General features: G+C 39.0%; 1 protein-coding gene and 1 long non-coding RNA gene across 5 annotated transcripts in view; one reads left to right on the top strand and one right to left on the bottom strand.

Moving 5' to 3' along the window:
- Window positions 1-7,712: 7,712 nt before the first annotated feature.
- LOC108087385 overlaps window positions 7,713-25,533 on the top strand; it is a 37,891-nt gene continuing 20,070 nt past the window's right edge. Inside the window, exons 1-2 of one of the 4 annotated variants that reach the window (XM_017184728.2) lie at window positions 7,713-7,807; window positions 12,603-13,253. In XM_017184728.2, coding sequence (XP_017040217.1) covers window positions 13,205-13,253 — 49 coding nt within the window. In that variant the 5' untranslated portion in view covers window positions 7,713-7,807; window positions 12,603-13,204. The remainder of the gene's footprint in view (window positions 7,808-12,602; window positions 13,254-25,533) is intronic. The other 3 variants (XM_043209205.1, XM_043209206.1, XM_043209207.1) reach the window with 3 other exon arrangements.
- Window positions 22,230-23,134, bottom strand: LOC108087386. Its single transcript, XR_001771171.1, has 2 exons — window positions 22,790-23,134; window positions 22,230-22,610 (listed from the first exon to the last, which is right to left on the bottom strand). It is a non-coding gene; the product is annotated as an uncharacterized LOC108087386 (long non-coding RNA).

Raw genomic sequence — 25,533 nt, forward strand, 5'->3', positions numbered from 1 at the left:
GTATAATAATAACTCTCATGTAATAAATTGGTGTACCTTAATTGAAGTTGACTGTACTTATATTTTCTGATTTTTTTAACCGAATCCAAACGACACATGCGCGCATAAAAAGGGAAGACTACAAATGCTAACTAACATTAAAATAAATATCAATCTGCGCCCCGAAACCCAAAAAAAAAGGGTTCCCTCGCATTTTGTTTAGATAGGGTTGGCTTGGGGAAGAACCTCGGGCAAAATGTAATTCGGTCGAAACACATTTCGCATATCAACGGACGCAGACCAACAAAAATAGGCAACTCTGTGGAAATGATGGTCGTGCCATCTATGTGAATCCTGCATGATGTTGACAAAACTCCCAATAAAAACATTTAGTCCACCTAAGATCAAAAAAGAGAAACCACGTATAGTGATGACATATGCAGATGTTAATAAAAAAGTCTTTTAATGAAAATAATAATACTTTTACTAGAATAAATTGAAGACAAATTTATGTATGCAATATTTTCAATCTTTAAACATTTCTAGTTAGCGAATAAAAAAATTGAATTATTTGTATCTTACAAATAATTACTTCATGTTAAAAAAAAGATTGCGATATTTGTTATAAAATAATACGTGTCTATTAAACGTTTTGGCTATTAAACTGGTAAAATCGTCAAGTGAAGTCGTAAACTAGCTGAATTGCTGTCACCCACGAAAATAAAAACAAACAAAAAGCTTGGAGAGCCATCGGGAAAAACAAACAAAAACATTGCAACGAAATTATTTTGTTATCGTTATGCGACAACAAAACAATCCGCCGGCTGTCATATAAGTTTTCTGATTACTCGACTCGTTGGCAGCATTGTGATTTATGCCTTTATTAAAGTCCATTCGATCATTCATCTTGAAAATATTCGAGCAACGTTACTATGGCAATATTTTCCTGAGGAATGCAACAGATTCCGTCTCGCTTTCTTGGATAACTAGATCAAGTGGCTGCTCCATTTCCCTTGCCCCGGCTACAATGGCAATAATATAGCAATCTCATTCTTTTGCACCCTCCTTTCAAACCCTCTTTGGCAACCCTCGAGCTTGGCCCATCAAGTGCTTAACCCATTCACTCGCACAATCTCCATTCGCACAGTCGCACTCACAGTTGCACACCCGTACTCATACACCCGTACTCATATACCCGTGCTCACACTTATACACACCGGGCACAATGCAATTTCTCTAGCATACTTTAGCGCAGCTCTTGACACTGATAACACATGTCGTCTGAGAGTCCTGGGTCCGAAGTCCTGGCGCATTAAATGGACAAAGGTTCTGCAACTCGGCCGCTTGACATTCTGCAGCCAGTTAGCACTCCTGCCACAGTGAACCCGTCGTTATTTAATTTGCAGGTAATTAAGTCATTTGAGTGGAAATATTTAAATGCTTTCGCCGCAAACGTGTGGGTGAAATGCATAAAGAGAAGTATTTGAATTCTTGGAAGTTAACAAAAGAGGGATTAAAGCTAGCAACAAAGGATTTTATAATAAATATAAACAGCTCTGTATTAAAAGGTAACAATCTTTGAAAGGCATAAACAAGTGTAAAAATGCCTTTAATAAAAACGAAATAAAATATATAATTAATTAGCATTCGGCTGGAGACACTGTGCTTCGGACAACAATTGAGGTCCTTCTCCTTCGGCCTTCCTGTCACATTCTGCTCCGCTTGTTTGTCCTGTTCCCCCTTCCCTCCTTCATCCCCCCGCTCCTTCGTGTCCTGTCCATCGGGGGAAGTGTCTCTGTCTTTTCTTTTTCAGCCGCCTTTGTCCCGATGTTGCATTCAGCTGGTATTTACTTTACTCACAGCATTTGCATGGCATTGTGCAGCGCGACTGCGGCTGTAACCTAATTTTGTGCACTTAATTGTTTCATTATGGCGCCGCATCAACAAAAGGCCCGAAACCAAAAGGCTGGGCAGCGGGGATCAGCGGGGAGCTGGGAACTGGGAGCTGGTAGCTGGGAAATGGAAAATGTCGAAAGAAAATGCCCGGCAAAGTGAAAGAGAAGATTTGAAAATAACGTAACGTGTAATGTGGCTTTGACTTGATTGGCTAGCCTTTTGTTGTCGTTGCAGGGCAACCGCATGCAACCTACTTTGTGCGGCCATTGTTTGTTTTTAATTAGCCGCAATAAACGCACTTACAAACACACACCAACACACACACATACACACACTGAGAGGAGACACACACACACTAACTAACGTGCAATGGGCCCACTTAAAATAAACAATTGTAAATGGTATTGCACTAAGCAATTGAATTGGAGCCAAGGCCTTGCTACAATTTGTGCACAAAATGCGAACAGCCTCTTCTTGTTGATGCGGGCAATACACTGGAAAAAAAGTAGAAGATAATTACAGAAGTTTACAAATATCAGCTCCCTTTAATTAAAAGACGCTCTTTAAAGTAGGAATCTCGAAAGGATTGATAAGAAAGATACAAATTTTAACTCTGTCAACTTAAAATGCATGGCTTTTGCTCTTGTGTAATCAACCAAAAAATCATCCTCCCCGCTCAAAAGTTTGCCCATCTGTTCGAGCTAATTAACTTGCACAACATGTCCCTATCTTTGAATCCATTTCCATTCAAATGCGCACTTTTCTCTATTTCGCAGATATGTAGATGTGCGGTCTCAAAATCAAATTAGTCAGACGGCGCGCAGTCGGGTGAAATATAAATCTGCTGATTTACACAGAAATAGGACCGAAGTCGAGCGCTTTTCGTAGCCATAAAAACAAATTAAGCCAAAATGTTAAATAAACAAGTTTCGGCGAACGCGTTGACAGGCGTAAGCCAGCGGCTGTCTTGGCCTGGCCAAAATAGAGACAAAAGTTATCTTATTAATTCCTCGCCACATCACACACACACTCCCCAGTGGGTTTTTCCCCTCTGAGATTTTCCCCCGACTTTTCCCTGTCATCACGCCCCACTAAACTCGCCGTTAATACGCACAATCAAATGTGATAAATATAACGGAATATTGTAGCATAATTTTGGGGCAAACTAATCCGACAGAAATAACACTTGAGCAAATATTAGATCAGCCTTAGCTCACAATTTTAGCAAGCTCCCTCTCTTTCACTCACTCATTCACTATCCCCTTCTTTTCTGGACATACATTTCATTTTTCCATTTGCGTGCACTGGAAAAATCATTTGGAAAATATTATTAATATTAAGAAGTACAATACATACATATTTAATTTTAAATAGATTGCCAATGGTCGCGAAAATTTTATTTGGTGTTTGAAAAACCGAATAACAATTTTCTAATGAATTATTGTTTATTTATTTTAAGGAAGTAATTTTCCATCACTTGTAAACATATAATGCACCATATTTCATGTCCATAAATGTTAGTTTTCTCAGTGCGCCTATTAGCCAGTGTTTGTTGTGGCCATTTCTGTTTTGGCCAAAAAAAAAAGAAAAGAGGAAGAAAAGTTGGCAGGGGAGTCATCTATGTATGAGTAATCGCTTTCATGCTTGATGACCAAAATGATTAATGGATTTTGGGAAATCGAGCCAAGTCCAAGATTAAACGCAACAGTTTCCAGCATTGATCATTTGTTATGGCTTCGCACAAAAACATCTACCCATTCGAAGGGTTTTCGAAACGGAATTAAGGTCTTAAGGCCTTAAATGGTGCTGGTAATAATTCCCGATGGGAATTCGCAATCTATTTGTCCTGTTCTTAATAGTATTAAATTACTTTCTTTAAAACTACCCATGATGAAATGGTTGTAATTAATTATTTATACAAGCTTTTTAATACAGATTCCTTAAATATCAACAAATTATTACAAATAAATTCTTCAGTTGAATGATAAGAACTTATGTATGGCGTTAATATGTTAGCTTAAAGGCAAGACCATTCAATATATTACCTTACACAAATAAGGCTAACAATTTGGTATCTCAATGCTCTCAGCCATTAACCTTAATTCAACACAGAGATGAAATGTGCAAACATATAATTATTTCCTAAAGTACAAGTCACACAGAAACAAGTTAGTCGCTTTAAGTTTAAACTGAAATTACTTATGCATCCCAGGATGGGCCTGAAATCAATTTGCTGAATTCATAATTATCAACTAGAGAGGCAGGTATTGTTGCATTTGGATAATTTGTACTTGCAGAAGGCAGGCAAGTGCAACTCCTTCTGCAAGTGGAGGGAGCAACCGACCATAAACAAGTCAAGTGAGGAATGCGAAAAAGGACTCTGTCTTTGCCCTTTTGAATTCTGCAGCCTTTGCTGCTGTTTTCCTGGACAAATTTTTTCCCAGTCTCAGTTCATAGCAATGCCGTTCTGATTCTGATTTTGGTGCTCTTGTTTGGGCCACTGGCTTTGTCATTGTTTTGGCTTGGCATTTGCTTCGCCGTTGCTATCTCTGGCCACAAGGATTAATGGGGTCAATTTGGCAGTGACACGCACCACCCGCCGCCACCCACTTCAGCATGGCCATCACAGCTGCAAATGCAACTGGCTCATAAAATGTATACTGAAAAAAATACTATGCTTTAAATTATATTTATGCTTTGATTTATATTTTTCTGGACAATTTAAGTTTTAAGTCTATCTTAATCGATTTTTGTAAGTTATTCATATCGTAAGGCAACCAACTGATTTAATCTTTTTTCCATCTCAAACTAACCCATATTTTTGTGGCCTTTTTGGCTAAGTGTGTAAACGGGATGCGGCTCATTTCTCGCCAGCGCCGAATGCACTTGGCATCGGGAGCAAAACCCAAGCCAACAAAGACAAAGATTCCATTTCAATTTACTTTTTTAAATTGCAAACTTTTGCGACAAGTTAAAGCCGCCACACAAACATACATATGTACATACAACCACACATACGTTTTTGGGAAAAGGGAAAAGCAAACATTTCCCAGACCAATACACACGCACATCGCCAATAACACGCAACAAGAGAAATGCGAAAAGAAAGTTGAAAAACGAACCCAACTGAGGACGACAAATTCAACATGTCAGGCATTAGAGAAGGATAGATACAAATAAAATGAGTAGAAAGAGACGGGTAGAGGGAGGGGGGAGGGAAAGAGAGATGGAGGGCTGTCACGAAGATGAAACTATTATCCACGGAAATTAGCGGGTTCCAATGACAAAAACACATGAAATGCAAAAACTTTCCGCCCTTCGCTTCAAGCTCAATTTCCAAATTGTTGTCGACATTGTTGTTCTTGTTCTTATTTTGTTGCCTCTGCCGCCTTGTTGTTTTCCCACAAGAGGTTTGGTTTTCCCATAGAGCTCACTAATGTACGTTTAAGTTCGAGTACATACCAAAAGCAAGCCATCGGAAACTATAAGAATACAACAGACCTTTAAGAAATCGGAGCTGCATTTATAATAGAGGTTATCGAACATAATATTGGTACGCTATAGTAGTAGCGAAAAATACTCAAACATAAACGGCCTCGAAATGTTACTAGTAGTACCAGTTAAACATACTGAATTCCTAAATAAATAAAGAAAGCCCATCTAACTCCTGTCACATATTTAACAACGAATAACTACTGCCGCACTAAATCGTTTTCCACTTGCCAAGACAACCTCTTTAAGCCTCTTTTTATATTTATAAGTATTTGTATCTCGTCTGAGTTATTTTGTATCTTTATTTGTGAGTACATCTTGAACGACATGAGAATTGCCCGGAAGGCTGTTTCCTTTTGATTTTGAGGCCATAAAATGGCCGAAAGGGAGAAACAAAAACCGGAGCCACATAAAATATGCGTAAAATATATACGGAAAAATAGTTGGGTCATCTAATGGCTGAACCAAGTCCAAGACCAAGATAATTGCGCTATCCCGAATTTGTCCTCTGTGCTTTGCATTTTCTATTTGGAAATCCTCACAACCAGAAGATACACTCAAAATTTTTACGACCCTAAATGGCATTAAATATCCAAACGTACTTGACGCGACTTTCTTGGCTACGTGAATTTCTCAGCTCAGCGCTATTTTTCCCCCCGCAATTCCCATTTTTTTTCGCTTTTCTTATGGATACATCTGGGTTAGTTTCCCTAGCTGCAAGTGAAAGAAAATCGGGAGGGGAGAGAGAGACCTGAAGGATGGGACTCCTTTTATAGCCGGCCATCAAAAAATGTTAAAAGCCCCGATTTCCATGCCCATTGTCTGAGTTCGTAATTGCTTTGGCTTTGGTCCACTGAGTGTCGGCTTAGTGGGAGTGCCAGTAAATGTGAGTGAGTGTGCCCCACGTCACAGATCTACGGTTCTTCAATGCACAAAATAAATTTAACCAATAGGGTAACTGTTCACATGGAATGGAGAATACTTTTTGTCAGAAAAGAGCCTGTATAGTACAAAACTGGCTTATAATGATATAACTTATTAAATAATGTTCCTTAAGCTGAATTATTATTGCCCCCTACCTGCTATTGACGTTACTCCTCCTATTATTGGTCCAATGAACAATGCCAGCACCTTAAGAACCCCCTATTTAATTAAACTACACATGTGTGAACAAGATAATTAACTGCAATTACGCTTATGTAAGTATAGTACACGAATTCTATACTGGTTTAGCTATCAACTCAAGACAGATTTATGGTCTTTGTTAAAATGTTTTGCAGGAACAATGATACAATAGAAAATTGGCAATTCAATTAAACAGCGTATTAATAAATTGCTAATTATCAATGCCAGCAGCTTAAGAACCCTGTATTAAATTTAACTACACATGTGTGAACAAGATAAGAAGAAGAGTAACTACAGACTGTTTAAACTTTGTGTAAACCATCAACTCAAGCCAGATGTATGGTATTTGGTAAAATGCTTTGTAGGGACCATGACACAATTGAAAAATAGCTGAAAATTAGTAGAAAATTTTGTTTGCGTCGTTTGCGTCGTATTTTATTCTTAGTTTTTCTTCTCTTAGTACTTTGTTTTTTTGACACTTTTTGCTGGCATATTGGTTGTAGTTAACATAACAAGATTTATGTTAAGACCTTAACACACGGGCTGTTGGAACCCATGTTAGGAACAATAACATTTTGGAGACTTATTAGCAGACAGCTTACAGACATGTAGCTTAACAGACTAGTGCGAGAAGTTTTCAAAAAATGTAGGAAAGGAAAGCTCCATAAAAGCTGTGTTCTATAACTCATTTGAAATAAAGAAACAAAATATTCTTTTTTAAATATATTAAATTTAAAAATGGGACAGATAAATAAAAAATAGTGTTTCTTAGCCTTTTAACTGCCCTGTAACCTGTCCCGCCTAACTGACCCAGAAAGGCGAAAACCATCTAAGAGAACTCCGGCTACAAAGCTACAAAAGAGCATAAGCGACTCTCCTCACAGTACGAATTCGGCCAGAGCTCTTGATTCCATCACGAAGTGCTTAACTTCGTCCTTGATTTCGACAGCATCAGTAGCATCAGAATGCTGCCCTGCGACAATATGTTGGGTTTACTATATGGCTATATGGCTGGTTGACTGGCTGGGCCCATGGCTTCTTCTTCGGCGAAAGCCAAAGGAACAGGGCGAAAGGACCTGCTCATGACATCAGCGATGGTGCGATGCTCTCCTCCTTTTTCGTCCTTCTGCCGCAGCGCTGCTCCGCTGCTCTGCCGCTGCTGACTGACTTTGAATCGTGGGCCGCAGCATCGGTGCTTCAGTCTCGAAAAGCCTGCTGTGCGTGCAGGGGTTTTCAGCGCGCGACACACGCGGCGTATACGTAACGCGGCCAAAGCCAGACGCCAAAAAAGACGAAAAACTGAGCAAACGAAATGGTAGCCTAAAAAGTATACTCGTACATACATATATATGAGTGCCCGGTCGCTGTGAGAGTGTTTCGGCCTGTTTCCATTTTATCGTTTGCCGGCTACCGGTTTACCGTATGCAATGAACCGTGCTAAAGGCATTGAACTGTGCCGGCCACGCTGTTGTTGTTGTGTTCACTGAAAAAAAAAATGGCTCAGCAACTCAGGCTCAATATTTCAGATTTAATGTGGCTTCGATTATGTCCTGCGCTTAAAGGGATTTTACCAAATAGCATTAGATGATTTAAGATCCTATTTTACCTAAAAAAATACCTATTAATTCAATTGCACTATATAAAGAAACCAATAATTGTCATATTACTTTATTTATTTTATTAATAATCTTTTAACCTCTCCCTGTTTATTCGTTGGTACCACAATTAATACTAGACAGATTGGATTCCTGGAATCGATTTCGGTGTGAATCAGAAAGTCTTTTTAAGTGTTAAGACGAAAAGGCTTAACCCTTCCCAGTCTATTTTGGCCACCTCGAATGCTTATGACAGTTTGGCCGACCCTTACACATAATATTTTTTTTTGGTGGCCGTGTTCACTTGTCTTCTGGAGTGTCGGCAAATTAATTAACATGACAATGACGAAGGTGAATTGCGTGTTTTCCAAATGCTCCAATCAGCCCTCAACAAAACATTACCACGTTTTAAATGCTCCAGCTTTTTTTCATCGTAATGTCAATGCCTGACAAGTCTTTCGTATTTTTCGAGCCGTTTACAAGTTTTTAATTAGACCCTTTGACAAATTACCGCTAGGAACACGGCACAATGGCCGGTAATTAAATGTTTATTGTCGGGGATTTTTTGGCTACCGAAGAGCGTGATTGGAGCTATGCGATGGGCGGTGTTTAATTGTCGGTTTAAAATGGAGCACCAGGTAACCACTCCAAGCGGATTTAATTTAGCAGCATAAGGGGCTGAATAACATTGCGGAAGTATATGTATTTATGGGATTTTCTATAATTTTAAACGACTAAAATCATTTTAATAATTATAAACACTGTAATATTTTTGAAAATCTTTATTTTACTAACACTAATTTGTGGGGCTTTAAAATATTTATATAAATCCTATTGTATCTTACCCATTAATACATTTAAAAAATATATTATTTCTTTTTAAACATTTAGTCGTATTCACCTTAGCGTTTTCTTTTTATTGGAGCTTAAGCGCCACGGTTGCTTTACAAATGAGCACAATTTTCTATTTTATTTATGGAATAGCGAAATCAATATCGCATTAAATTTTCATTTTATGGTTCGTTCCGCTTTGCACTGCCGCAGGACTCGCTTTAAACTTGCGTCCTGGCAACGTGTGGAAGTGGCTCGTCATGCTCTGCCCACGATTTCTCGAACAATTCGAGTTTTCCCCGCACTCCGCCGATGCTTTCATATTTGTCTAGTATTAGGGGTGAGGACTTTCAACTGCTGCTCTTGCCGTTACTGCTGCTGATTCTCCTGGTTCAAGTATAGCCACTTAAACCCTTTTGACAATGTCAGCCATCAGGCTCAGATGATGATGATGACGATGATGATGGCGATGACGATGACAAAGTGGATGATGATGATGTGGCTCAATTCAAAACAGCCGTCGCCGAAAAGGGAGGAAAAAATACAAGCAGTTTCCATGCAAGGAAAGAACATTAAAAAAGGAAAAAAAATGACAGGTCCAAATATAAATTCTCAAAATAAAAGACACAAGCAACGGATGATATGTGGATGGTTTCCACTCACTTTAGCTTTAGTCGAGCCTCGTTGCCTTGGCTTTGAACAGATTTTCAAGCATTCGGCTAATTTATTTTGCCAGCCCCAAAACTTATTAACTCATACATTTTTAAAGCAAACAATGTCCGCGTTTTCAAGTGAAATGCACACAAACAATTCCTCAAAATTCAAGTGGGAGAAGCTTAGAAAGCCGTGCTGGGGGGCACAGTGTTTGGCAATAATAATTTATAAATGAACGAATAAAGGGCGCACAGCAGCGGCAGCCAAAGGCAAATAAAAATAAATAAATAAAAATGGCAATGCGGCATAAAATGTGCCGAGAAGCCGAGTTGAGCCACCATTTCATGCCGTTTTATTTTTTTTTTTTTGCTTGCTGCCGTTGGTTTGAGCCGAGAAGGCCGGAAATGTAACTGCGACGCGTTTATTTTATTGCGTATACGCGGCGCAGCAAAGTAGGCAACAATTTTTGCGGAGTGGGTTTTCGCATGCTTTGTATTTGCTCATGTGTGGGTTTGAGTATTACTGGTGTGCGCGAGTGTGAGTGTGTGTTATATGGTCGCCGCAGCAGCGGCTTAACTTATTTTCCACAAAATTAAACCATCAAAAATTTGCCAACAACAATGATGGGGTAATTTATTTGACTCATGTGCTGCTGTTAGCTCGCCTGTTGTTTGGGCATAGAAAGCCGCAGCAACAGTAACAGCAGAACGTAAAAAGGCTCACACACACTTACGTGCACTTGGAGAAAGGTTTTATTAATATTTTTTTTATTTGTATTGAATCAGCCAATAGTTTGCCTTGCAAGAAATACTTTTATATTGAAAATGATATTTTTTTGGGCTAAAACAGCTAAAATAAATAGTACGCTTCCCAATAAACATGCTTAGAGTTCAACTGAAATTTAAAAGAGTTGCAACAGCAAATAATTTATATTAAAGTGTATAAAAACCATCCACACAGATTCCCAGCCAAGCCCTTGGCGTTAGTTGTGGCTATGGTTATGTTGGTGACGCTGCCGCAGCCGCAATGGCTAACACGTACACATACCAGCTTACAGCATACTCACACATTACTACATACACACACACACTCACACATATGCAAGATACTCGGACCAACTCATTCACTTCGTCTTGTTCTTTGTTGGCAGGCGCACTTTTTTGTTGTCGAAATTAAATAAACAGAGCAGGCTTCGCAGGCAGCTAAACTGCCACATTGCCGAGGCCCCTTCCACACTCCCCCTTCTATGCCCCCTGCCACCCCCTGTGATGATGAATTGATGATAATGCCGCCGGGGATTTAGGCAAAATAATGCACAAGACTCGTCGCTGTTTTTCGGGCAACAACGTTTCCTATATCTGTACATACATACATTTTTTTTGGCTCTACGAACTTGGCTTTGAAAAGAGTTAAGCGTTTATTTATTTACATACATTTTGGTGGTTTTTTTTTGGCCCATGCTGCCCGGCGGGCTCAGTTTATTAAGTCTCAAGTGGTGTGCCTCCTACACCGACTGTTTCAGAAACTCTTCTCACTCCAAAATAGAGTTTCAGTGTACTGAAGAAAAAAAGTGTATGTCAGCAGAAGGCTTTAATTTACTTCATACATTTTATAAGTGCTATTATGGCAATAATTGCAATTCCAAGAAGACTTAAAATCTTTAACATTTTGTAGTGTTTTGATTTTTTTCTTATAAATACAATATATAGATTATTTTTCTTCATTTGCGTAAGAAAAAGAATATATTAGCTCTTTCTTTTAAAATTTTTTTTTCGATAGCAAGTTTATTATCTTGTCGTAATTGTAACATACACTTTCAAGATTAAATGCAGCATTTTTTTTCAATGTCATAGACTCTGTCCAAGTTGGTTTTGTTGCCATTGCCGTTGGCTTAAACACAGCCAATTTCATGCAAAGTTGGATGCGCCCTTTTCTCATCCTCGGGTGACCTGTTCCACGTCCTTGATGGATGGCTTTTGACGCCAGGCAGCGCTTGGCGGCCAATTTGATTTGGCCTGTATGGGGAGCAGAAGAGCCCGATCCTGAGGGCCCTTCGGCAGGACCTGCAGCTCACAACTGTCGATTTGTCAGACATTTGGCTTGGGACTCCAAAGTGACTGGAGAAAAAACGAATGAGCCAAGTAGCCGGCAGTGTATTACAGATTGAGTTTTGAATTGTTGGCATTCCTGTGTGCTGAAGCCAAACAATGGCACAAGATGGATGTGCTGGAAAACCGAAAAAACGGCCGCGATAACATAGCATTTGCATTCATTTAAAGCATAACGAAAGTCTGTGAAGGGTTATATTTTATATAAACTTGCATTAATATTAAAAATTACATTTATGGAGTAAGCTTAAATTGATAAATTGATTTTATAGTTTGATTTCACACCCTTTAAGCTATATAAAAGCATAGCCAAAAAGCGAATAAAACATGTTCCAGATTCACAATTCCACTTGCATTCGCTCACTTTTGTGGCACGGACGCAATCCGCATGACGTATACGCCACATGGGTCACGGGTGTCACGGTAGCTCTGAGCTAGTGACTCTGAGCTGCTTGGTGGGATCTGGCATCTGGAATGGCAGCCCTCGCCTTTCCCACCAAACTGCTCTGCATGTCTAGTCTCGCCTGTAAGCCAAAGCTAAAACAGGCCAAAGCCAACGTCTGAAAGTCGTGCGACGAGACAGACGCCAAATTCCGACAACGCAACAGTGCACACAGAAAACAAAATTCTAGGGCAAAATTAAACTTCAAATTAAACTGACATTTTGCTTGTTACAAACAACTAGGAAGATATTTTGAACAGTTTAAATGGAAAAGGATACAAAAAGATACAAACGTTTTAAAATTTAACATTGAATACTTGAAAATAAATTTTTTATATTTTAAATTTAGAATGTCTTCTTTGAAACTTCAAAAATGTTTAAAGTGACAATGATAATCTTGTTTAATTTATTATTTGCCAGAAATTGAATAAAACATGACTTTTCCGCAATATATATATTTTTTCCTGTGCTGCCATAAAGCCATAAAGCTACAACAACAACAACGACAGCAGCAGAAACGTGTAGCCCAAGAACAATAAATCTTTAACGTGGATTTCATGCATGTAAGCCAGGCAAAGACTCTCTGTTACGATATGATGCATGAGCCGAGGGCCAGCAGGTTTAATATGTAAACTCCTTAAAAGCGCTGAGTTTTCAGCATCAAAAGTGCAGTGGCGTTAATTTGCCAAATAAAATGCAACCAGCTACGAAGAGCAACTAGCGCAGCCATAAATATCATCAGCAACTGAGCAATAAAACGCGGTCTTCCCCCTTTAAGAAAGACAAAAGGAAAACCGAGGGGGGTTAAATCAACAGGGAAAGCTCAGCAGGAGCTGAGCATTTAGAGTCAGCCATCGGGCGCACTCCTTCCTGTGACTTAGATCCTAACTCCACCCAACTCCCCTTCTGCCAACCGACTTCCGGCCGCCGCCTCCTTGAGCCGAGCACTTCCGCTTCTTATCGCGGCAATGTAAACGCGTTTCCGTTTAGGACTCAATCCCAGCCTCATTTCGCGGCACCGGGAGCGGCATTAAACTAGCAGCTCGGCGCTGGATTACAAGTAAATTGGAAAGGATTTGAAGATGAGCCTGCTGCGCCTGCTTGGTGCCCTGCTGCTGGCCACATTCAATGGTAAGTGAGGCACTGCGATTGAAAAAGGATATTTATTTAAAAGAAATATATTCTTTGAAGTAGTACTAGTTTGTATTTCAATTTAACAAATTGTATATGACTTTTTAAGTATTTTCAACTAGGTTAATGGTAACTTTCTCGACTCTCAAAAAGATACAAGTTGAAAATGAAAGTATAAGAAACTTGTTTACCCTTTATTCAGATCCCATTCTTTTTTCCTATGTATATATTTTGCTTTTGTAGTTAAGATTTTTTTTCAGAGTGCAGTAAGAGAAGCTCTGTTCAAAATTTATGAACATGATTAACGGTAAACCCTCCCATCGACCCAAAAGTGTCATAAACGCTTGGCTTTTCCCCGCTCGCTGCCATTTATTTGCGCTCTCAATTTATTTGCACAACTATTTACGAGCGCCGGCATTGGCAATCATAATAACAATAGTGCCAGCAACGTGGCAGCAACGATTCAATAAATGTTGCAATTTGCATCGACAACTACAATAAATTTATCTTAAATGAACAAACATTTTTCTTGCAGCTTTGCCGCTTGACTGGCAAATAAAATGCGATATGCCAACGGCTTATCGTTGCCACAAAAGTCTGTTCCTGGCAAAAACAACAATAAGTAATAACCAAAGCTGCACACAAATTACACCATGGAAAAACTCTCGACAGCACTCACAATGCTTTCCAATTTGTTAAAACATTCACTCACATTCGCCCACTCCGAATGGCCGAGTGCATAAATATCTTATGGTAACATTTTTAAAATAAAAAGGCAAATTTTCAACATGAAAATTGTGGAATTCCGTCAAGCATATTTGTCAAAATAATAAACGCATGTATATGCGTTGAGGATTTTCTTGTTCGACTGTGAAGTTTTATTGAAGAGAAATGAAAAAGACTCGGATAGCAACAGCAAAAACAATTCTAATAAAAATCAGATCGAGTTGCTGGATAATCTCTGAGCTGAGCACTCTTGAATCATATTCCATGGACCTTTTTATTTAAGTCTATTTTACGTATTGAGAACGGAAACAACGAAAACTACTAATTTTATAAAAATATAAACTAAATAAAGGAACTATCAACTGGATCTGTAAACATTTAATTCAATTTTAATTATTTTTTCGTCTTAATAATTTAAACGAAGCCCGAAATTTTTGATGGTTACACAGATAAAATTAAAGACAACCCATATTAAATCATTTGCTTGCTGAATATGCGATTTTGATTTCTCTTGGTGCGCGAGCGGGTTCCATAAAAATATGTCAAATGCAAATTATGCATATAAATAAGAGTAAATATATGAATCAACAAATAAATATGTCGCATAAAGAGATATAGTATGTGTGTGTGGCGCACCCGCATCTTTGTGTAAAAGTCAATTTGCTGTCGCCGCCCAAAAGTCGCGAGTGCCATAAACATGGCGAAATGTGCGTGCGACCGCAACGCCGCAGAAAACGCCATCTGTGAATAAATAAAAATCGAGCGCGAGAGCGGAAAATGCAAAATAATTGCATATTTATGTTCGCCCGGCCACTGAGCCAAAGGAGCTGGAATCTGAAAAGGCCGAAAGAGCTGCGAGCTGTTAGCTGTGAGCTGTGAGTTGTGAGCTCTGAGCTGCAGCCATAAATCCCGAGCGGCTTGCCTGCTTTTAATACTCTGAATCCCAGAACGAAATGCGCAAATGTCTGACTGCTCGTAATGTTCGCCATATTCGCCAGGCAGACAGACGTCAAAATGCCCGAGTGCGGCGTAAATTTATTTCAATTAAATAAATCTGCAACTCCCGATTTTCCACAGATGAAATAATAAGGAACTCTGCGGGTGGAGAGACTTGTAAAAAATACTGCTGGAAATTTAGAAGACATAATTTGCATTCTTCGCATCGTTTCCTTAACATTGAAATAAATAAAATACGTATTTGTATATTCACTATAATTGCATTTCATTTAAGAATTTGATGCTTATGCTTTAATGATTGCATATTCCTATCTCGTCAACACTTAATTGTAATTAAAAAGTGAGTACAAAGACTTAAACGCGTTGAAAGGATTGCCGCAATTAGTAGAAAATGACCGAGGGTGGATTGCGCAATATTACCCCCCGCTGGCATCCCTCAGATGAGCACACAAAGCCAATGAAATTAACTAAAAATCAGTCAAGAGCATGAATGGCAGCGTTTTATCTGGTCGCTTGTCTTTCGGCCATTATCTTTGCGTTTTGTGCGGCGGAAGAGGAAGCGCGTTTGATAATAATAATAATAACAAGAGCGCCAACACTTGGCCATTGTTTTAGTGGAAGCCAAGCGAAAAAGCAGCAGCAGCAACAACAACAACACCAACAAGATGACACTTTAATAGCACAAATGCGGAACTAAACAAAAACCGAAATCAACGAAAACTGGGTGTGGAAAGCGACTCCCGCCAGCTGTCATAATGAAACTGTCAAGGACAATAGGGGGCCAACGGAAATACAAAGTGTACGTGTTCCCCTCTGGAAAACTCCTCATCCCCCCCTCACCTCCTAGATTTTCCACCTCCCTTTCCCCGCTTCGCATCCGCCACTTTCCGGTTTTGCGATAAAAGCGACAAACAAAAATTCTGTCTGACGGGCAGAGGCCATTTATAAGAGCATCAGTTACAATAACACTGCAGGGCGGTTGGACGGATGGCGGGCGGGCAGCCGGCAAAAGGGGGCGTGGCCCTCACAATAGCCGGGTCCATTGTCATAAATTAAAAATGAGGAAGTGTATGAAAATAAACAAAAAGCCAAACGGCCCAGCCAGCTAGCCGCAGCGGAAATACAAAAAGCGTTGATAAATAAATTTCTAACAAAACAAACAGCTTCCAGGGAGAAGGCCACATAAAACCCAAAGTCAACCCAAGGACCTTAAGGAAAGATATGGTTACCCAGGTCAAGATCTAAAACTCGAGGCAGAGATCTTTAACGGAAATATATTTAAGAGACTTAAATCTTAAATAAATTGTTATGAATTATTTTCAGTTGCAATTTAACTGAAGAAATGAAATCAATTTAATTCATCGTGGGTTTGATCTCATACTTACCCGATAAGTTTTAAGCTTTTAGTTTGGTACGATACCGACATTCAACGCGTGCCACAAATTTCACAGGACGCATTTTATGTGTCGCAGCACTTTCTGCTCCCCCCGATTCCCGGACTATTCCTTTCATGCCACTGCAACAGCAGCTCCATTGGCCAAGAGACTCTGGGCGCAGTGGCCAGCAGCAATGTCCAAAGCCGCTGCGGCTTTGATGGAATTTGCGAAAATACTGCACGAGAAAGTCCAGCCACAACAAATAAGCCAAGAACATGAGTTTAAAGTGGACGTTGGGATACTCTTAATAAAATGTAAAAAAAAATATATTATAATATTTTCGAAAAAAAATAGTTCAAAATTGAAGGTGACAAAATATTATGTCCAAAGTTTGATAAAGTTTATTGGCTTAATGGGCAATTTCGAAATAATATCAGCTAAATTACCAGTAAAATTTAAATTCGTAGTAAATTACATTTTCCAAAGGCGGTAATAAAAATATTAACGATGCTAACAAATAAACCCGTGATTTAAATCTTTTATTAGAAGGTGAAAAATACCTGACCGATTCAAATATTTAAACCTCAAGCTATTTTTAACAGAAACACTTTATTTACTTTTACTTATTTCAACTCTCGCAAAATTAATAGCTTTAATATAAGCCCTGATAAGGCAACTTGCTTTAATGAAAACTGCTATGGGACTCTTTCCCGCACATCCCTAAACCATTTCGACGACAGTTTCCGTTCTGGCTCTAAGCCCCGGACCGTTGACCATATCCCAAACGCTCTATTCCATATTATATATACTATATTTTTGTTTCTATTTTTATGGGGCTTATTTGGCTCGCACAACACGTTCATTTTTAGGTTTTTTGGCCCGGGTGCAGATTCTCGTGGGGCTTTATTTTGGCTTTCGGCATTTGTTTAAATTAAAGATTATGCACAAGTGAAAAAGTAGCCATGCGAGCGAAAGGAAGGGCAACCAATTTTAAATTTAAATATGCAAAAAAGCACGACCTTGGACCACGTGGCGTATGATGGATTTGGGACCGCATGACGTCAATGGCAGAAAAATCCGATGCTCGCCGCCTTTGACTTTGCCCTTTTGTGTGTAAACAAGCAAATATCTTTAAATTGCTGGCAAGTAACAAAAGTACAACGGGCACAATAACTGTAATCGTAATAAGCCATTTAGCACTCCATCTTTCCTCCAGCAGAGCCTTTGCATACATTTATAATTCATATTCATATTGTTAATTCTCTGGGACCCCTTGAATGCCCCCCTCGCAAGCCCTTTTATCCGTCGCCGAGGGCAGCTGCCATAAAAGCATCATAAACATTTTACAGCAGTTGCAGTTGCTGCAGGAAACTGCCCCAGCAAGCGGAAACGGTGCCGCTCCTCTGTGCCACCCTCATAATTGCAGCCAGCCATTTCACATTTTGGCCTAGTCCCGGAAAAAGGGGGCTGGGGAGAGGGGCAAAAGGGGAGGGGGTGTCGGGAATTAGGATGGCTTTATCAGAGGGTGGCGGACTGTATTAGAGTATGTGTGCGCAAAAGATTTTTAAGCTTTTAAGCTGGATGTTTCCCCTTTGCTCCTAAGCAGCTCTATACGCCAAATGTTTTAACTTTAGTATATAACCAACATAATATTAAAAAAAAATATTAATCATCATGTCTCCAGTCACTTTGAAATTTTAGTTCGTTATCCATATATTTGGTAATTAACATATATAAATCATTACAACTGAATAATTATTTTACACCACAATGGAACCCGTTTATCTCTTTCGGTTACTAATTATTAAATAAGTTCACTACACTTCCACTTCCTTTTGTTGTTTTGAACACCTTGTGATTGGGTCAATTCCCCTGCTCCCATAACTTACATAACTGCCCTCGCGGCTCGCATTGTTCAACTGCTTGTTAGCCTCAGGTGTAAATTACAAATCTGAACGACGCATAATGAATGAAGGCGCACGGCCCGTGGAGCGGCAAAAAGAGGCGACTAAATGAAATGAAATCGCAGTGAAAACGCTTTCATTAAACATGCCAGTGAATGGAAGGTGCAAAAGTTTTCCTCCCCCTTCCCTTCCCTCCCCCGCCAAAAGGGGCGTGGCAGACAAAGGAGGCTGAAAACGGTGGGGCTGCGGGAAAAGCGCGACAAACTGCGGCCAAGTTGATTAGAAAGCCGAGCGGAAAGTCTCGCCTGGGACTGGCAGGCAGCCTAATGAAAAACTTGGAAATTTACGGTCAACGAGTTGTCAAAGCGGCACCAGTAAAGCTGCGCAAGTAGGGAAATCTGGGAAAATCGGTGAAAATCTAGGGGGTAGAAAAGGGAAACACTGCCCATAGTTTCGGAAACGCCAAGTCAAACAATTAAGCCCAGCCATGTTCGAATGGAGAGGCCGACAGGCGGTTTAAATAAATAATTGCCGTCGAAATTAAGCAATGGGCAAGCTGTGACGGCACAAGGGGACCTGCTGATGGCCACTGGGCACAGAAATCCACTGGGAAAAATTCAACAACCTTTACATAAATCTATATTTGAATACAAGAAAATTTAACCCTCATTGATTAGTTTTTAAAAATATTATAATATTTTTATTATTATTATCATGATTAGTTTCATTTTATGTTGTAAGTTCCTTTATCAAATAACACCCTTTTTTAAACAAAATTAAGTATTTAGGAGCAACTATTAATAACAGCATTTTGTAGAACACTAGATACTTTGTTTTAAGAGAACCTTTGTAAGCAGTGCGAGTGCTGTAATCTCGTGGGCCCAGGACAGTTGAGCAAACGAGCCAAAGTACGACGATGGCGGCACGAAAGGACACAACCGGACAGGACGACAAGGTAATGCACGGACACGGAAACGCGGAGACTGGGACATGGCCGATAGCAGGAGTAATGACAGGAAGTCCCGATAAAGGAGACAAAGAAAACGCATGCATTAACACCGATAACAGGCCAAGGCAAAAAGCCGACAACGAGGGGCATAAAAGAGGGTATGGGGAGTTTTGGGGGGTTTGGTGGGTTGGAGGGTGTACCGAAGGGAACAGCACAGCACAAAGTTCATTAGCGCTGATCAAGAGGCTACGGATGCCCATTGGAAAATTCCGGAAGCCAGCGAAATGTCAGCTGGACCATCGCCAAAAACGGAGCCCCGCGTGGCCCATAAAATGCTATGTAAATTTACCACTCATTAATAATGCCAACCCCCTCCCGGCACCAGGAAATGGTTTGTGGCCGATTCGGCCAAATAGCAACTATTAAATTGCAATCAAATATTGCCGAAATTTTAATAGTAGCCACAAAAACCTTTTAGTCCCAAAAACCCCAAAATACGAATGGCAAAAGTTAATGCTAATGTGGCATATGCAAAAATATATAAGCACAACAGCTTTAGAGAGGAGAGAATATATAAGATAAAGTTGAATACTCTCGTTTGTATCTATTTCTATTTTAATTGGTTTATAAGTTAATATGTGACTTTTCAAATCCTAAAGGTTATTAATGGAACATTTAATTTGTATTTTTAAAAAAGGCATTAAACTTATTCTGGGGATTAATTTGCCTTCTCGTGAACCTTTTTAATTTTACATATTTAATTTTGATTTTGCACACATAAACCTTGGGTCAAAGGCTAATTGCCAGACCCTCACCGCAGTTTTCGTGACATTACCGCCGGTCACGTGCTCCTCGCTAGTTCGCACACACAGAGAAAAGGGTGGTGGGATTGGTGGATGGCATTTTGGCGACCCAATCTTGATGCTATCATCAATTGTCAAATAAGCAACTGTGTGAGAGTTGCGCACCAGCTGTTGCCAGAAGCGTTGAAGCATTCATGGCACTGCAAATCAACGAATACGGGGTATGCACACACATGTTACGAAGCTACACAGGAAAAAAGTAGAATACAATATTATAAACATAAATACTTAACGTTATTAAATACAGATTCAAGCCTTATTAATTGCATATTACTTTACCTTTAACTAAACTGTTTTAATTTACAATTTATCTTTTGAATATAACCTGTGATCTTCTGTTCTGAGTGTATTGACACATATGGGCTCTCCCCTGAACAACTCACTTTGTGGGTTATTTGTTTTGGTCATACGCTCATTTCGCTTTACTGGAAAAATCGAATGTAGGACCCCAAAAAGCTGGGGAAAACAAAAACCAAAAAAAGGGAAACTACGGAGAAAAGAGCAAAAAAGGGAAAGGCAAAAAGGTCCGACTAAACGATTCAAGGATTCAAGCTCAAAAATCAAGAGCAGCAGCAGCAGAGTAAACAAACGAAAAGGGGAACCGCAAATGTACAACGGACAACAAGCTACCAAAACCGAATCATGGCCAAAGGTTCTCTCGTATCCCCCGCCAGACAGCAGAAATCCCAAACTACTGGTGCTGTTTGTGCTGCCAGAAAAAAAAAAAAAACAGAAAACCCAACCAAAACCCAACCCAATCTCAAACGACGAGCAACGAGCTGAGCAATCGTAAATCTTCTTATGTGCAGCAGCATTTTAACGATAATTTGCTTTATTGAAGCCGTTTAGATTTGGCCAGCAAAGCGGTCCGCACCGAACCGGACCACAAGTCAAACGACAACTAGAGCGTACCCATGTGTCCAGACTGGGGCCAATCCTTACTCCTCCTCATCCTTCGATATACTGAGAGAAATCTGTTGTTTAAACAAGGAATTAATAGTAAAACCTTGAGAAAAATTTAGCATCAGCTTTTATTCATTAAACTAAATTTAATTATTTAATTATATTCTAGACAAGGTATAAAATACTTTACTTCAATCTAGTTAAACTCTTCAAATATTTTAATTATATCAACTTTCAATATCGTTTTCAACAGTGTCCTTTTTGGCATCGGTTCCCCTTTGAATGTTTGAAACGTTTCCGTTTAAATGGTTTTTATAGCAAATTTATGTAGAGGAAAACACTTTTAAGGTTGACCAAAAGGACATACGCAGAAATCCATAAAAATAGCTCGCCAAACACATGCGACCCGAGCCAAATCGAATCGAATTGGAGCCTCATCCCCCGGATTTCCAGAGGTGTGAACAAAGATTTGCCACTTTTGCTGCCCGTTTGACCGGGTTCTTGGTAGTAACGGTTAGCCGGTCTCCGGTCTCCGGTTTCTGGACCAATATGTGCCATGAATAATGGCCGGGCAAATTGCTCAGCAGCTTTCCAGCTAACTGAATTGCAGCAAATTGCCCAGTTGGCTACTGCAGCCAGACATCCTGTTAATGTTTTGTCGAGACCCCTCGATGTTGTAAAAATGTTACCACATCATTGGAAGTAATTACTGTGTCATTTGGCAATTGACTTTGGATTGCTATATGGCCTTTCGATGATTTGTCAACCTGACAGTTTAAGTAATTACATCTTAACCTTTTTAAGTGTGTGTTTTAACTGTCAGGTTAACTTAAAGATTACCAAAACTGTCAGGATCTAGAAATTAATCTTAAATTACCTTTTCTGTATGTACTTAAATAAATATCAAAGCATTTTATGGAAGTTTCCGTGTGATAACTCAATTCGTCAGCATTCGACCACATTTAATTTAAATATTTCATTAATTTATATAACAAGGCAGAAGGCAATAAACTCGCTTTATGCCACAAATATAAATACATGAAGTAATTGTGAAAAATAACAACGATGCACAAGCAACATAAATTCATGACAACAACAAGGATTACGTACTCCTTTACCCAACTGCCCATTTCGAAACGACCATTACTTGAATTAATAAATATATTACAGTTAAGACAATAAGAAACTGCCAAGTGCATATAAGTCACATAACGCATACGCACTGTGCCCCACATATTCAGCTTCAGAGTAAACTTATTGAACATTTGAGAGCATTTAAATTTAAAACACCAAAAATCTTAATTGAAAGCTTTGAAAAAACCTTATTGTAACTTTTATTTTATAAATAGTACGTAATCCATAATTTTATCAACATTCCTTTACAGGTTTTACATAAAAATTTTTTCTGTCCATTCTTAATAAAGAAGTTCCCTTATTTACATATTACCTTTGAATTTAACTTCGTGTATTTCTTAGTAGGAAATTTTCAATTTTTGATAATGGTGCTTTTTTGTAGTAAAAAATATATTAAATTGTGCATTAGCTTAAAGAATTACTGCCTTAAGTGGAACTCTGAAAGCCGTCCTTGACTTTACGCGCCACTTTTCCATATTGCCGAGGGGTTGCATTCGTTGTAGTTTCACTGCTTATGTTTCTATCCCGGCTTTCGTCAGACATCACTTAGAAAAAATTTTGGTTAGAGACAATTATATGCTAGTAAATATTAAATACTTTCTATAATAAAGAAAAAAAATGTTGTATGTAAAATGTATTTACTTTACAAATTATTGATAAATAAATATTTAAAACTCTTTATACCAAATTATGTAATAGAGCTTTTTTGTCTTCAAATAACTACCTTAAATATTTGTTGACAGTTCCGTTAAAACCTTTTCTCCGAGTGTACCTTCTTGCTGTTGTGCGCTGAGGGGCGTGCCTGGCATGTGACATTCGCCGGCATAAATGTCAACAACTGTTTGTTATTGTTGTTGGCCTGCTGGCGTTTGTGTGCTTGTGTTGTTGGCGTTGCATGGCTGTTGCTTCTGCCCTGCTGCTGTTGTTGTTGTTGTTGTTGTTTCTGTTGCTGTTATTCTTGCTTTTGTTTTTGCTGCTGTGGCAAGTGTGACTGCGGCTTTGGCTGTCAACAATGGCTGATGCCAACAATGTGACCGTCATGCCGTGGGCACTTCCTAGCGCCAAGACTTTACCACTGAGAGCCACTCAAACTTCGCCAACACTCCCACACACGCCACGTTGCGTATACGCCGCGTGGTAATTGTAATTATTCTCGCTATTCAGCCAGATTTGTTAAGCCATTAGGCAACAGGTCGGCATCCATATTAATGCCACCGCGCAGCTGAGCACATCGTATATGGAGCTATCGGTGTGGTCGAGTGGGGAATTCCGGAATAATTAAATTCATTTATGCGAGACCCCAAGCGTTGAGCCAACTTTGGCCATAAAAACCCGAAAATAACCATAATAATGATAATGATATCAATAACAACAAGGATTACTTGCCAATAGTTCGGAGTGCTTCATAAAAACCAGCTGTTATTATTTTTCCCATTTTCTCATCAATGTATAGATAAACACAGTACAAAAAAAAAGTGTGGATAAATCGAGGAAGAGGAAAAGTGATGGGAAGAATGGAAAAATTCTTTTTGTCTGCGGCACCATAAACTGAGCATCGGCTAAACGTTAATGACCTTATAAAACTTTTAACCCTCTGCTAAAAGAGACATCTATTAGAAAATGATTCATAAACAATTAGCTTATCAGGCTATTAAAATTGGACTATCATGGTTTATAACTGCATGGGTATCCGATGTATTTAATGCAGTTTTAATCCTTTTATGTCAACACAACAGTATTAAATGGAATTTTATTATCTATATTTAAGCACCCTTATTAGATACTTTCATTTATATATATGTATACTTGAAAAGATTTTCCTTTTTTACATTTAGACGGTGTCTCGATTTGTATTGTCACACATCTTTGTCAATTTAAATTCGATTCCAAAGTGGTAAACCTCCAAACGTTTGTAATACAATTCCTAAGAGATCTGAATTTCAATTTTTCATTTTGGCGATGGTCGAATTTTTTTACCCTGTTCATGCCAGATTTTTACAACAAAATTTAAATCAATAAGAACGCTCTACTCGCCTTCAGCTTTAAGGCATCCATCGATTAAATGCGAATCGCTTGCAACCGAATAATACCCACCACTTCTCCTTTGTTAAATCATTGTTACACGGCTCCGCTTAAAGTTGATCCTTTCCATTTATCAATGGCAGCTCCTTGAGCCACTCTTGCTGAGAAATATGATTTATGTGTCCCGCAGCGCTTGACTACTCAGTACGCCTGCCCCGGTTTTCCCCAATTTTCCCACAATTTTCCCGCCCAACCCCGAGGCCGTTTGAACTGTCGAAAGTTGTAAGTGTTGCCAAAGCAGCTTGCCGCTGTTGCTACTAAACGAAATCGAAATCGAATGCCATCGTAATGGCCTTTGGGCAGACAACGGGCATAATTTTACACGCAGACTTTCAGACGGAAGGACGAACGGACTTTAAGGCCAACGGCTCGTTTGTCTGGCTCAACTTCTTATTCTAAACGGAAAGAAAAATCAACAAGAAAAGGTTGACTTAAATAAAGATGCTAACAAAAAGGAAAATTGTTGTACAAATCAAATGGTTAAACGAATTAAATTGCCAAGATGTTAGGAATATGATTTGTATAATAGAGTTTATATACATTTTTTTAACAGTGTACTCTCTTATTAGCAGGCAAAATGAAAATTTGAAATTATAATGCCATCCGGCCGGTCGGCAAACTTCTTTTGACCAGCCAGCCGTCTGATGTGTTGGCGCCGACCCATAAATATAAATTTGATTTTTTATATCGCAATTTGATATGTGCGTAGCTCCAACACTTTGGCAAACTTTTCACATCTCATCTCATTTCATCTCCGGAATCGGTATCCTGTTACAGCTGTCGGAAACTAACTGAAAAACACACACAAAAGTGAAATACAAGGGAATACTTAAGGAAAAAGCTTTAAATGCCGCTCAAGTTTCATTTGCATCATTTCGATTTGCATTAGTGGCCATAAAATATGTCCAAACTTTGGCAGTAAAATCAAATGGTTTAATTTAAAAAGTCATTAATTTTATTTACTTCGGTTTAATGGCAGCACATAAACGGAATGATTGTTTCGTCGCTTCACTGGGATTATCTTAACAAGTAGTTAAATATACTTTAATGCGGCATGTACAAATTGATTTTTAGGTATTGATTTAGAGGTAATTGAAATAGTTGGTTTTAGATAAATATAAGTAAAAAAGTGAAGACTTTAAAGCTCAACTAATTGCTTTAAAAAATACCTAGTTTTTTCTCAGTCAACAAAAAAATGTATAGGGACTACAAGGCAATAATTAAAATATATTTCTAAGGGCGGCACGTGTATTTAGCTTTTGGCCTTGTTAAAGTTTTTTGGCCTTGGGCTCGGTGAATTGTTATTTGCAGACGCACTCAAATTGTGCTTGCCAATAGCGGTGAATTTTGGTTATTTGCCAAAGCGACGACTGACGTTGACAGTGA

Source organism: Drosophila ficusphila, unplaced genomic scaffold (assembly GCF_018152265.1).
Source record: "Drosophila ficusphila isolate 14025-0441.05 unplaced genomic scaffold, ASM1815226v1 contig_791, whole genome shotgun sequence".
Taxonomy (NCBI): Eukaryota; Metazoa; Arthropoda; class Insecta; order Diptera; family Drosophilidae; genus Drosophila; species Drosophila ficusphila.